Here is a 12,398-nt window from a genome sequence, read left to right as displayed (position 1 = left end):
CACTTATGGAGTTAGAAGTTGAAGTGCAAGAGCTTGGGATGGCAGAATGGCTCTGCTGGGGGCTCAGCTTGCTTTGCTCGGCTCAAGATTTCTGGCCTTCCCCTTCTGGAATGGCCCTGTGGTGTTTCGCACACACGAGTCATCAAGAACTTGTCCAGGTCACTCTGCCGAATTTGCATTACCTTCTAAAGATGTGGCCTTGCGTTTCTGTCTTCTAAAGAGTTTCATAATGAACCAATATAGTTAGTAGAAAGTTAACTGGAACACAATATCGATTAGTTAGAAACAATATCCAACCTTTTCATTATATCTGCTAGTTGGTCTTTTTTACTGTATTCATTGTCATCAGTGGATAATCATTAACCTGATAAGTAGGTCTTCAGAAAACTAAAATAGTACCTGTAAAAAATTTCACTTGACTTTTTTTTGTTTACCTAAAGGGAATACTACAAAAGTATTTCTTCATTCATATTGTCCATGTGGAAGTTAAGACATTGAACCTAGGCCGGGCGTGGTAGCTCATGCTTGTAATCCCAGCACTTTGGGAGGCTGAGGCAGGCGGATCACGAGGTCAGGAGATCGAGACCATCCTGGCTAACACAGTGAAACCCCATCTCTACTAAAATACAAAAAATTAGCCGGGTGTGGTGGTGGGCGCCTGTAGTCCCAGCTACTTGGGAAGCTGAGGCAGGAGAATGCCGTGAACCCGGGAGACGGTGCTTGCAGTGAGCCGAGATCGCACCACTGCACTCCAGCCTGGGTGGCAGAGTGAGACTCCGTCTCAAAAAATACATAAATAAATAATAAAAAAAAAATAAAATAAAATGAAAAGACATTGAACCTAACTAACTGTAAGTTGCCAAAGTTAAAGCCAAAAATTAGTTCACCCTGTGTTTCTGAAATAATGTGTACACTCGAATCATTGCTAGTTTTTGACATAATGTTGCTACCAATTCTTCTCTTTAGGAAACTGTATTCCATCATTGCTGTTGGCAACGTTTATTTTGACATACTCCCCAATTGGCTTTTACTAAAGGTTTTCTTGTGGCTTAGCGTTTAGGGTCGTGAATTTTCCAGCTCTGTTTTCTTCCTCGGTAGCTTTGTGAGGGGGACCCTCTCCTTGGCTCCTGTGTGTCACCCTGCACACTACATGGTTCCTCGGAGCTTGCTGTGGGAGCCACGCCCTCCCTCCCTGCAGTGTCTGTGCCCCCAGTCTGTGTCTGGGTCCATGCTGAGCGTTCCTGGGAGCCCGCCTCCCGCGCCAGCTGGAAAAGCTGCACCCTTGCAGCAAAGGTAATGAGAAGGAAGAAATGCTGTAAAATCTGATAGAGTGAAATAGGAAGGTGGGAGGCACCTCTGATTTTATGCGCAGAGCACTCCCCTCTTTTGTTAACATACCCCCGTCCGCCATGGTTGATTGTTCCTGGCGAGTGCCTGGCCCGGCCGTGCCAGTCTACCTCCTTCTCCAGGAATTTGGGGTGAGGTCTAAGGGTTGGCTCATCTTTGGGTGCCTGGTCAGGGGGATGTCAGGCCCTAGTGTTCCCGGCGCCTTTGCCTCCCGCCCTGTGGACATGTGGGAGCCAGGCCGGAGTGAGAGAAAGAGAAACGGAGCAGGTGTGGAGAGAGGGGCCCGGCTCAGGGTGGAAGCATGTTCCTGGGGCTTGGCAGCCCCAAAGCCCAACGTAGTTCCCACCTCTTGGTCCCGAGACACTCCAGGCTCCTCAGGTTCAATTTCCCTTTGCTGGTGCTAGTTCGAGTCTGGCGTCCGAGCTGCTGCACGTGCTGCCGTCACCGTGCGGAGTGCACGGGCCCTGGCCCACCTCCCTGCCCATAGCCCGAGACCTGCCCAGCCTTTCTGGTTCGGTCACTCTGTCCTGCTGACAGCTGGCCTGGACCCTGGCTGTCCTCACCAAGTTCAGTGCTTGGTTCCAGCCCTGTCCCCGCCATTCTGCCTGGCGCTGCGCCAGCTGCCTTGGTGAGCCGACCAGACTCACCATGGACGCCTTGGCCTGGTGTTCATGACTCAAGCTTAACCCCACCGTGCTCACACGTGCTTGCGCGTTCTGGTGTCTGCCCCTGCCACCCTCCCTGCCCTGCCCCCGTGTCCACCTTTCAGTTCTGCACAGGCTTCCCGAGGCCCCACACGTGGCGGCTGCTCCAGCCTCCTCTGTATGTTCCTGGCGTTTTCTTGCTTGGTCCGTGTGTGGGACGCATGCCTGCCAAGTGTCCCCACACAGCAGGAATGCAATTAACATTTCCTGCATGGAACAGAAATAGCCCTTCAGCTTACTGTGGAGAGAGGATCAGTAAGTCACCCTTGGCACATACGACAGTAGAGCAGATAGTTTACCAGGGATATTGTAAGACAAAAGCCCCGAGCTTTTCCTAAGGAGACATCCTTTGACTTCTTGAAAGTCACTTGATTGTGGGGATGAAAGTGGTGGGCCAGGGTGGACAGGGATCTGGGCACAGGGGAGCTGGGCTGGGGGCACGCAGGAGGCTCTCCATAAACAAAAGAAAGAGCCCATCGGCAGCCATCCACTTGGGGCTGGGAGGGAGCGGACAGGTCCACTCCTCGGCGACACCCAGCCTGCCGGTGCCCCTGTCCAAGCGATTCCTAGAGAGCTCCTCTGACCATCACCATGGCTATTCTTCTCCTGGCTCTCAGTGAGGCCCCAGGTGCCACCCCAGCCCTAACACCCTTGCCTGTACCCAGATGTGGACACATACCCCCCATGCGTGCCCAGATGCAGACACCCCCCCCATGCCTACCCAGATGCAGACACACCCCCCAATGCCTACCCAGATGCAGACACACCCATGTTACCTCTGCCCAGATGCAGACACACCCCTGTCACCTCTACCCAGATGTGGACACACCCCCCCCATGCGTGCCCCGATGCAGACACACCCGTCACCTCTGCCCAGATGTGGACACACCCCCCATGCGTGCCCAGATGCAGACACACCCCTGTCACCTCTGCCCAGATGTGGACACAGCCCTGTCACCTCTGCCCAGATGTGGACACACCCCCCATAGCTGCTCAGATGCAGACACAGCCTCCTCATTTCTGCCCAGATATGGAGTCATGAGTACCCCGTTCTCGCAATGAGTCTCTTGTGTCCCCACCTTCTCTTGACCTCTTCTCACCACCACAAGGTGTTGTAGGAAGTCAGGGACCCCGAACAGAGGGACCTGCTGAAGCTGTGACAGAAGAACATAAATTGTGAAGATTTCATGGACATTTATCACTTCCCCAATCAATACTTGTATAATTTCCTATGCCTGTCTTCAATCTCTTAATCCCGTCATCTTCATAAGCCGAGGATGTATGTCGCCTCAGGACCCTGTGATGATTGCATTAACTGCACAAATTGTTCGTAAAGCATATGTGTTTGAACAATATGAAATCTGGGCACCTTAAGAACAGGATAACAGCGATTTTCAGGGAACAAGGGAGATAATCTTAAAGTCTGGCTGCCTGGGAGCTGGATGGAACACAGCCATATTTCTCTTATTACCAAAACGGATACGATAAATATCGCTGAATTCTTTCCCCAGTAAGGAATGTTAATAATTAATATTATGCATTCTTTTCCCTGCCTTTAACAGTCATCCTGTGCATTGAAATTCAAACCCCAAATTGAAATAACGATGCAGCCAACATGCTCAGCCGTTGTGCATGAAATCCTAGGCGAGCAGAGAAACGAGCTGGGGATCTTCTCGCAGGCTCACAACTGGGCCCCACCCTCTTTTAGGCAGGAGGAGGTTTTATCCCTAACACCAGCCCCAGAGGGCCTTGCCGAGGCCTTCGTGGTCAGCTCACTGACTTGGGGCGGTCTGATTAAATGCCAGGCGAAGGTCGTGTGGGCCTCGAGACAGGGAGGGAAGAGGGCGTGCACTGGAGACAGCATCTGACCGAGTGAATGTGTTTGTCCCTTGGTTATTCCAGAACCGGTCAGGTGGACCTGACTTGTTTTGTCGCTTTCTTTGGGGAAAGCCAGATGTTTGAGTTATTTTGTATTGTTTTCCTTCAAGTTCGAGTTGATTATCTCTAGTCACATACTTGCAAGCAAATGCTCTTTAATAGAGACCTATTAATATGCTTTCTATTTTTTGCTGTGCTCAGTTTTATAGATTTCTCCAAGTAAGGTTCATTTTTGCCATCTAAGGAAAGGGAACAAAGACAGAGCTTCCTAATTATTCTCAGTAATTATTTTCAATGATATCCTTGAGTTTAGGATATTCTCTCGCGTTTTCTGAACAGACTTCACATTCTTCTTCTTCTTCTTTTCTTCTTCCTTTGGAAAACAAAATGACACTCCCAGCTGGCCAGCTCAGCGTCCCTGGAAGGGAAGGGACAACTGAAGTTCACCTCAGGACGGTGGAGCCCACATCATAACTGCACCCAGGTGGCCACAGCGAATGACACCACCCTGCGTGGCTGGGACACCCGGAGCATGAGGTCAGTGAGCCCACCCGGCACAGCCCCGCTTCCTTTCCTCCCTCACCGGGCAGAACCGGGATGATGGTGGAGCTGATTGTGGGCCAGATGCATTTGGGGGCGCATGGTTTGTTTGTCTTCATCTCGTTTTTGTAGGAAATCATAAATCTTCATCTTGTTTCTTCACCCCAAATTAAGCTAGCACATCCACTGCCGTGGAACCAGTGCACCTCGGTGGCTGTTTAATGTTCCATATTGATATCTCTGCATTAGCAGCAGTTTATGATGAAAACTAGGAATTGGGGCTTTTGTAACACTGAGCGAGATGGGGACCACAGGGTGCCTGTCTCTGATGAGCCGCTGCAGGCTGACAGCTGCAGTCCCCAGGTTAAGCCTCTCCTGGGGTCGTCCTTGACCATAGCTGTGCCTTCTGGGGACACACCTATAGGGCAATCATATTTTGTCACTTAAGTAATTATACACAACAGCCAGCAGCTCTAATGGAACAAATAAGAGCGAGTTTTCCGTTCCAGTTGTGATTTTGATAGGCAAAGGAGTGATGGTAGCACGTCTGTTGCCATGGCAACAGAAGCCCACACAAGCTTTTTTAAGATACAGTTTATCCCCTCAGCACACCATAATTTATCACCGAGCTGAAAAGACGGATGTCATGCAATAACTCGTGTTGATTCCAGGGTGGGGGCACGACTTTAGGTTTAGTTCCGAGGCCCCTCTGAAAACTCAGGGGCTAATAAAGAATCAATCGCCACTTCCTCCCTGTGCACATCCATGCAGAGGGCTTGTTTGGTTTCCTGATCAGACGCTGGAAACTACAGACTCAGCCCGTGATGAACGTCCTGCTGAAATCCATTTCTCCTTGTCCTGTGGTCACATGTCCTTTGTCTGCATGGTTCTTTGAAGCATGTGAAGAATTTCAGTATCTGAAAACAAGAAACTCAAAGACTGATGTTACAGACCAAACAAATAAGCAAACGAAAAGATGCCCGTGCTTTGATGGGCGACATCTGGCAGTGGCCTCGTTTTGCCCGTGTTGTGTCTGTGGTGAGGATGTGCCAGCGCAGCACAGAGGGTCCTGGCACCTTCTCATTGACTGTCGTTTCTCCTTTTGCAAACAGCTTTGGTTTGCATGGAGCCAGGATGCCTTTGGTGCTTTTTTAGGTGGTATGATGCTTTTGTGTCACAGTTACTGGCAATGGAGCATGCAGTAACCTTTAGTTAATACGTCGTGCATGTGCGACTGTCCATCCAGTTCCCTGGGAATCTGCTGTTTTTAATTTTCTACCTTTGCCTGTTTCCCTTGAAAGATTTAAAGGTTTAGGTATTATATTTTAGGGAAGAAATATTAAGATATTGAAAAGGTGCAGGATATAAAAACCAGAAGATTTGAAAGTGGTTTAGGGCCGGGAGTTCTAATGTGAGAGAAAAAGATGAAAGGAATTGAGTTCATCTACCTTGGAGAGCAGAGAACAATGATGGTCTTCAGATAAGTGAAGCAAATTACAAGGCACAGAAGTTTCCCATTGCTCATCAGCCCCATTGAGGCCTGCGGTGAGGAAGGTAAATGATGCAGGAGTGATTTCAGTCCTGCGCACGGCAGTGCTGGGGAGGCCGTGCAGACAGGAGCCTCCGGGCAGCGCCAGGCCATGGGTTCTGTGCTCTCCCGAGTGCAACCTTTTGTTCCAAGCCACTGTCCAGCCTCACTGGATGACCTGCCCTCTGGGATTCGTGACATCGGGGTCCATAGGCAGGATATTATGACTTCAGACCCTGTGAGGAGCAGCCAAGGACCATAGGAGCCAGGGCAAAGTGAGGTGTGTGAGTGCGTGTGTGCATGTCTGCCCTCTCATGCATGGATGTGTGCATGTGTGTGTACATACATGTGTGGACGTGCACACAGATGCATGCGTGAGAGAACGCATGCACTGTGAACAGCCGTGTGACTCATTTCAAACAGTCCCCTTCTCCCACCCTGGAGCGAGTGGGTTGCACTGGCCCCCAGCAGTGCTGGACCTGGAGCTGGTGTGGACGGTGCAATGGCGAGCCCAGCTGGCATGGTCCTTCCTGCTTTCATGGCCTTCCCCACTGCTCCTTCCTTTCTCTCTCTCTCTCTCTGTATATATATATAGTTCTATATATAGATAGATATTTTGTGTTGTATGTGTATGTATGTGTATATATATAAAATTTCCCAACACTATATTCTACCTTAATTCTCTGTCTTTTTCTTTTCCTTCTTCACTGTGTCCTTCCAGAAATGTGTCAGACATCCTATCCAAATGTCTGGCTCAGTGTCCCCGTGGCTGTTGCAGCCCCTCTGGCATGCTTTCATTCTCAAGATACCAAGTCACATTTTTGACGGCTGCAAAGCAAAATTCCTTCCACGGCTCGCCGGGAGGGTCACAGATACGCTCCTGGAGAGATGAGCGTGGTGTGACCGCACAGGGTTGCTGGGATGGAGGCGCTGGCGCCAGTCTCTTCCTGCAGGGCAGGAACGCCGAGGGAACAAGAGCACCCTGGGCCGGGGGATTAGACAGGGTCCCGGGAAACCAGTGTGTGCCCGCAGCACTCAGTGGCTTTTCATAATCGATTTACTATTTTCCTTTGCTGTTCTTCCTTCTCCCTCAGCCAGATCTACTGCATAGAGAATGCCCACGGACAGCTGCTGCGGGACCTTGACTTTAATCCCAATAAGCAGTACTACTTGGCCAGCTGCGGAGACGACTGTAAGGTGAAGTTCTGGGACACCCGAAATGTCACCGAGCCCGTGAAGACCCTGGAGGAACACTCCCACTGGTAGGGCCGCTCCTGGCTGCTTCAGGGAGGAGGGGATTACGCAATTGATTTTGCTAATTACTTTACCATTGGGAAAGACACAAACCAGCTTAGTTTGTGCTGCTGTGAATCATTCAATCAACCCAGTTTTATTTTTCCTAAAGAAACACTAATTCCAAATCTGAATGTTTGTGATTTATAAACGTAGGAAAAGAAGAAAAACATTAAATTCTGTTTTCTCTTGAAACAGTGCTGGTTCAAGTATTCAAAAATAAATGTGCACAGATGTTCACGCAGCATTGTTTGCAATGCTGGAAACCTGGAAACCACCCAAATGTCCATCACTAGGGGACTGGTTAAGTAAATTAGGTGACATCCGTGCAGCAGAGATGATGCAGCTGTCAGGAGAATGTGGAGCATCTCTACGTGGCTGTGGGAAGATCTCTGAGGTCACTCATTCTCCCTGACATATTATTTGAATGTTTTTCATGTGCTGGGTACTTTTTGCTAAGTAAGTAAAAAGATCAAGTTGTACAATGGCATGTATAGCATGAATTCATTTTTATGCAAATAAGACGTGTGTGCACACATGGGTGTACACAAGTGTGAATGACACAGGTATGCGGAGGAAATATCTGAAAGAGTAAGAGCCAAAATCTCATCAGGAATCCTTGCCCAGTCAAAGAGTGGCATTCACTCCCTATCGCCTGCATCTCTGTATCGTTTGAATTACTTATCTGAAGCAGTATTGTTTTGCAATCAGAAAGTTAAAACCCCGGATTCCTAGTGCACAGTTCTGATAAATTCAGTGACTTGCTGGAATTTCCTGTGGTCTGAGTGGCTGGGCCTCCCTGTGCCCCTGGCCATGCTGGGTGCACCTCCTAGCATCAAGGGCCCGGCACTATCTGCCACCTGGGCCCTGGAGCTTGTTTTGGCCTCAGCACGACTGGGAGGCAGAAGCTCCCAGGCTCTAGGACCTGCACCAGAAAGAAAGCTGATCCCACTAGCCAAAACCAAGGACAGCCCTTGTGCCCCGGGAGGCCGCCATGCCCTGGTCTCAGGATCCACAGTCACTGCCAACTGGTAAGATGCCGTGAGGCTTGTTTGATATTACAGGATATCGCTAATCCACGTGTTGCTTCTGGGGTAGTATTTTTTTTTTCTTCAAATTTAGAAAGCTTGTCTGAAATGTTGAGTGATAAGCCTTCTCCTCCTGCAGGTTTCAGCCAACATTTAGTCTTCGCTGTCTGTCTCTTGGGACTTGAGAGAAACCTACAGTAAACCCAACCTCAGTGGCAAACTGCCTTGTGTCAGGCCCTGTGACTGGGGGCTGATTGCCTGGCAGTGCCTAACGTGAGCCCCAGCCTAGTGGGGCCCTCAGAGCCGGTGTGTGCGTTGTTGGTGTTGTCTGCGGGTGACCGGTCATTTCAGTAGCTGCCTTGCCCTTTGCAGGGTGTGGAACGTCCGCTACAACCACTCTCATGACCAGCTGGTCCTCACGGGCAGCAGTGACAGCAGAGTCATCCTTTCCAACATGGTGTCCATCTCGTCGGAGCCCTTCGGCCACTTGGTAGACGACGATGACATCAGTGACCAGGAGGACCACCGCTCCGAAGAGAAGTAAGGGCATACACTGCAGAGTGGCTCACGCCGTACCAGAGCCTCCTGTCCCCACAGCCATCTCCCGAGCCAGGCTGTGTACGTAGAAAGCTTCCAGGAGTGCGTCTGGGGGACACTCTCCTTCCCCACTGCAGCTGGGGGGACCCACAGTTCCAGGGGTGCCGTCACTAGCAGCCCAGGTGGGAGGCATTGCGGGTGGGTTAGGGTTAGGTGCGGTTTTAAAATAGATCTCTCTATGTGTGTGTTTGTATTCTTATTGAATGCCATCTGTAAGATTTAAAAGACTGTCACTGGTCTTCAAACTTGAGCATGAATAACAATAGAACAAATATATCCCAATCCTCACAGCACTCCCTGTAAGAGATGCATCACAGTCAGTGTCTTCACTGGCGTGGATTCAAGCGTGTTGGGGTCAGGCTGTTGGCCATCAGCTCACGGGCCTTCCACTGGCTGGTAGCAGGGCGGAGACTCTAGGCCAAACTTCCCAGTCTCAAACCCAGTCCTACTTCACTTCTAGATACTCTACAAAATGTGGTCAACCATGATGTGTGTTTTCTAGTCACACTATCATGGTTCTGGATTTTCCCAAAGCTTTTTCCTATGCACTTTGATTTCCGATCCTAGGTGAGAGGGGAGATCGCTAAGAGCACCCTCTTCGTGCCCACCTCTGGTCAGCGGTGCAGTGCCAGGGCCCCTGTGTCCTTGAGCAGTCCACCTTCACAAGTGGTAGCTGCTTCCTAGGGGGTGACTATGCGTGATTCAGATGCAGTCACAGAGATTCTTGCCCCAGGTTCCAGAGGAAGGAGGTTGTGGAATAAAACCCTGTGAAGTTGGACAGAGCCCTTAGATACGATGGGGTCTGTCACTCTGTTCTGGGATCCTTTGCACTGTTTTTTGTCTGAATTCTTCTCCTACCCACCCTGAGCTTGGTCTAAAACTCCTCTGTGAGAAGACCTCTGTCTTCGGACCCTTTCTGCAGTGGCGATGGGCCCATCTGTTTGTCTCTTGACTCTATTGGCTTTGTTTTGGTTTTGAGACAGGGTCTCACTCCGTCACCCCAACTGGTGTGCAGTGGCACGATCATGGCTCACTGCAGCCTTGACCTCCTGGGCTCAGATGATCCTCTCACCTCAGCCTCCTAATTAGCTGGGACAACAGGCCCATGGCACCATGTCTGGCTAATTTTTTTGTTGAGACAGAGTTTTGCCATTTTGCCCAAGCTGGTCTCAAACTCCTGAGCTCAAGTGATCTGCCCACTTCAGCCTCCCAAAGTGTTAGGATTACAGGCGTGAGCCAGACTCTGTTGTTTTTCTGTTCAATCCTTAGAAACTCAGTCCGCCATAGAATAGTATTTAAGGACATGCATGGTAGCGTCTTCCCAGTGGTGTCTCGGTGCCTGTGGGCCTGGCTTCCTTTACCATCCTCTCTGCCAGTGGCCCAGGGAGTCTGCACTTCCTTACCATGTCTTTCCCTGATAGGGGAGGAGCCTGATGGGCCCGTTGGCCGGAGACTGCTGGCATTGTCCTCCAGGTGGCGGTGTCATGGGAGCAAGATAGGAAGGGAGGTGATCGGGGCTACACAGACTTCTTAGCACATGCCTCAGTCCTGATGTCCTGCTGCATTGAGGAAACCATTATTCCCCCTGAGGATCTGCACCTGGCATTTGTCACACAACAGCAGTTGGCCACTGGCAGGTCCACTTTGTGGGAAGCCAACTTCCCAGAGACCGTGCAAGTTCTGGAGGGTCCGTCTTGCTGGGGGCGAAGCATTTTCCTACAAAGAAATGCAAAAGCAGTTAGAATGTGGTACACAAATTAAGTGGGAATTTTTTTGTGAAATGGGAAGGAAAGTGCCAAAGAAGCCTGTGTCCACCGGAACGTGGCTGCTGTGAGCCGGGCAGGGCCCCCTCCCCACACCCACGCAGTGTGCTGAGGAAGTGGTGCTTCTTGTGTGAGGGTCTCCTGGTCAGGGCTCCCAGTGAGGGTAACTCACAGTCAAGGGAGGCGAGGTGGGAAAACACCCTGGGTGAGGCCAGGCGGGTCACACCCCTGCTCCTCTCACTGGGCCAGGGACGTCTTTCTCTTGGTGTCATGGGGGGATCCTCAGCCCAGCCCCACTCCCATCCTAGCAGGGCCCCTCGTGCGCCAGCCTCTGACCCCTACACAGCCAGGAGCTGGACCAGCTGTTTCTCAGGGTCCTTTCTGCTCAAGCAATAGGGGCTTTTACATCCTGCATTACCCAGACACGGTGACTGCTTCCCTCAGTCTTTCCCCTGAGCAAAGGAAGCCTTTGGAAGACCCCCGACAAAATATCACCCCAGGCACCCGGGGGCCAAGGACAGAAGAAACCAAGACACTCGTGCCGATGTCGCCGATTTCCATAAACCTTTTGAGAAACGCCCACTCCTCACAGTGACAGTGAGGGTTTCTGGGCTTCTGCAGGGACCACCCCACTGTCCTCATTGTGGAGCCTCGAATTCTTCCCATCCCACAGCAGAGAAAACTGGGGCCCCGGCACCTCCCGTGTCTCCCAGCGGCAGCGCTCGCGTCCTCCCTGCCCCTCTCCTGCCCGCCCCGCCGGAGCTGCCGCGCTCACGTCTGTCTCTGTTGCGTTGCAGGAGCAAGGAGCCCCTGCAGGACAACGTCATTGCCACCTACGAGGAGCACGAGGACAGCGTCTACGCCGTGGACTGGTCCTCGGCCGACCCGTGGCTGTTTGCCTCCCTGAGCTATGACGGGAGGCTCGTGATCAACAGGGTGCCCAGGGCCCTGAAGTACCACATCCTGCTGTGACTCCCGGGCCTGGGTTATCCAGGTCCCATTGGCTGGTTTCCCTCTTGGCAGATTCTCAAACGGTCACAGCTCTTTGGAGGTGACTCGTTTTCCAGGTGGTTCCCTCTCCGGGACAGCCGCTGTTCCCTTCCTGTAGCAGCAGCATTTATGAAGGGGGTGAATGGGGCTGTTGTCGACGGCACAGCTAATGCCCGAACCCAGCCCCTGTCGGCAGAGACAGAGCCCCACATTGTTATGTGAATAACGTTTTCTGTTTTAAGGGTGTTAGGAGTTTCACTTATTAAAAAAATGTCTGTTCCTGCAATAGTAACTCTTCTTTCTCTTGAGAGTAAAAAATGAAATAAAATAAATCTACGCTGCACAGGTGCTCGGCTCATTCTTTCAGGAGCTCTGCCCTGTGACCCCATCTCCTGGGTCTTTGTCCATTTTCTCTTTCCTGACCCAGGGAAAATGCAGATGGACAGATGTGTGCTCTCTACGCTGCCCAAGCCTGGAACTCCTGGGAGCCATGCTGGCTGAGGCAGTGGTGGGCACCTGGCTCGCGCCCTGGGCTGAGCTGGTGTGATGCATTTTCACTGCTGTAGACGCAGGCTCTGCCCGTCCTGGGCCTCCCCTCGTCTCTGCAGCCCATCCTGTGCTGTGTCCTGCCCACCTTGTGAGCCGGGCAGGGCCCCCTCCCCATGCGCACACACTGGTGGCCTTGGAGGTGCCGTTCTCCCTCACCTGGAAGCTTGGGGTTGGGCTCCCG

At 51.4% G+C, this 12,398-nt stretch overlaps 1 protein-coding gene across 1 annotated transcript in view; it reads left to right on the top strand.

Annotated features, from left to right (window-relative positions):
• The window catches only part of EIPR1 (EARP complex and GARP complex interacting protein 1), a 178,740-nt gene extending 166,729 nt beyond the window's left edge, over positions 1 to 12,011 (top strand). Inside the window, exons 6-9 of the mRNA XM_032172100.2 lie at positions 4,330 to 4,466; positions 7,092 to 7,259; positions 8,691 to 8,858; positions 11,476 to 12,011. Coding sequence (XP_032027991.1) covers positions 4,330 to 4,466; positions 7,092 to 7,259; positions 8,691 to 8,858; positions 11,476 to 11,650 — 648 coding nt within the window. The 3' untranslated portion in view covers positions 11,651 to 12,011. The remainder of the gene's footprint in view (positions 1 to 4,329; positions 4,467 to 7,091; positions 7,260 to 8,690; positions 8,859 to 11,475) is intronic.
• Positions 12,012 to 12,398: the final 387 nt, after the last annotated feature.

Source organism: Hylobates moloch, unplaced genomic scaffold (assembly GCF_009828535.3).
Source record: "Hylobates moloch isolate HMO894 unplaced genomic scaffold, HMol_V3 SCAFFOLD_13, whole genome shotgun sequence".
In the NCBI taxonomy this organism is placed as follows: Eukaryota; Metazoa; Chordata; class Mammalia; order Primates; family Hylobatidae; genus Hylobates; species Hylobates moloch.
Note: the sequence above shows the minus strand (reverse complement) of the source record. Positions and strands in the feature narration are given on the sequence as shown.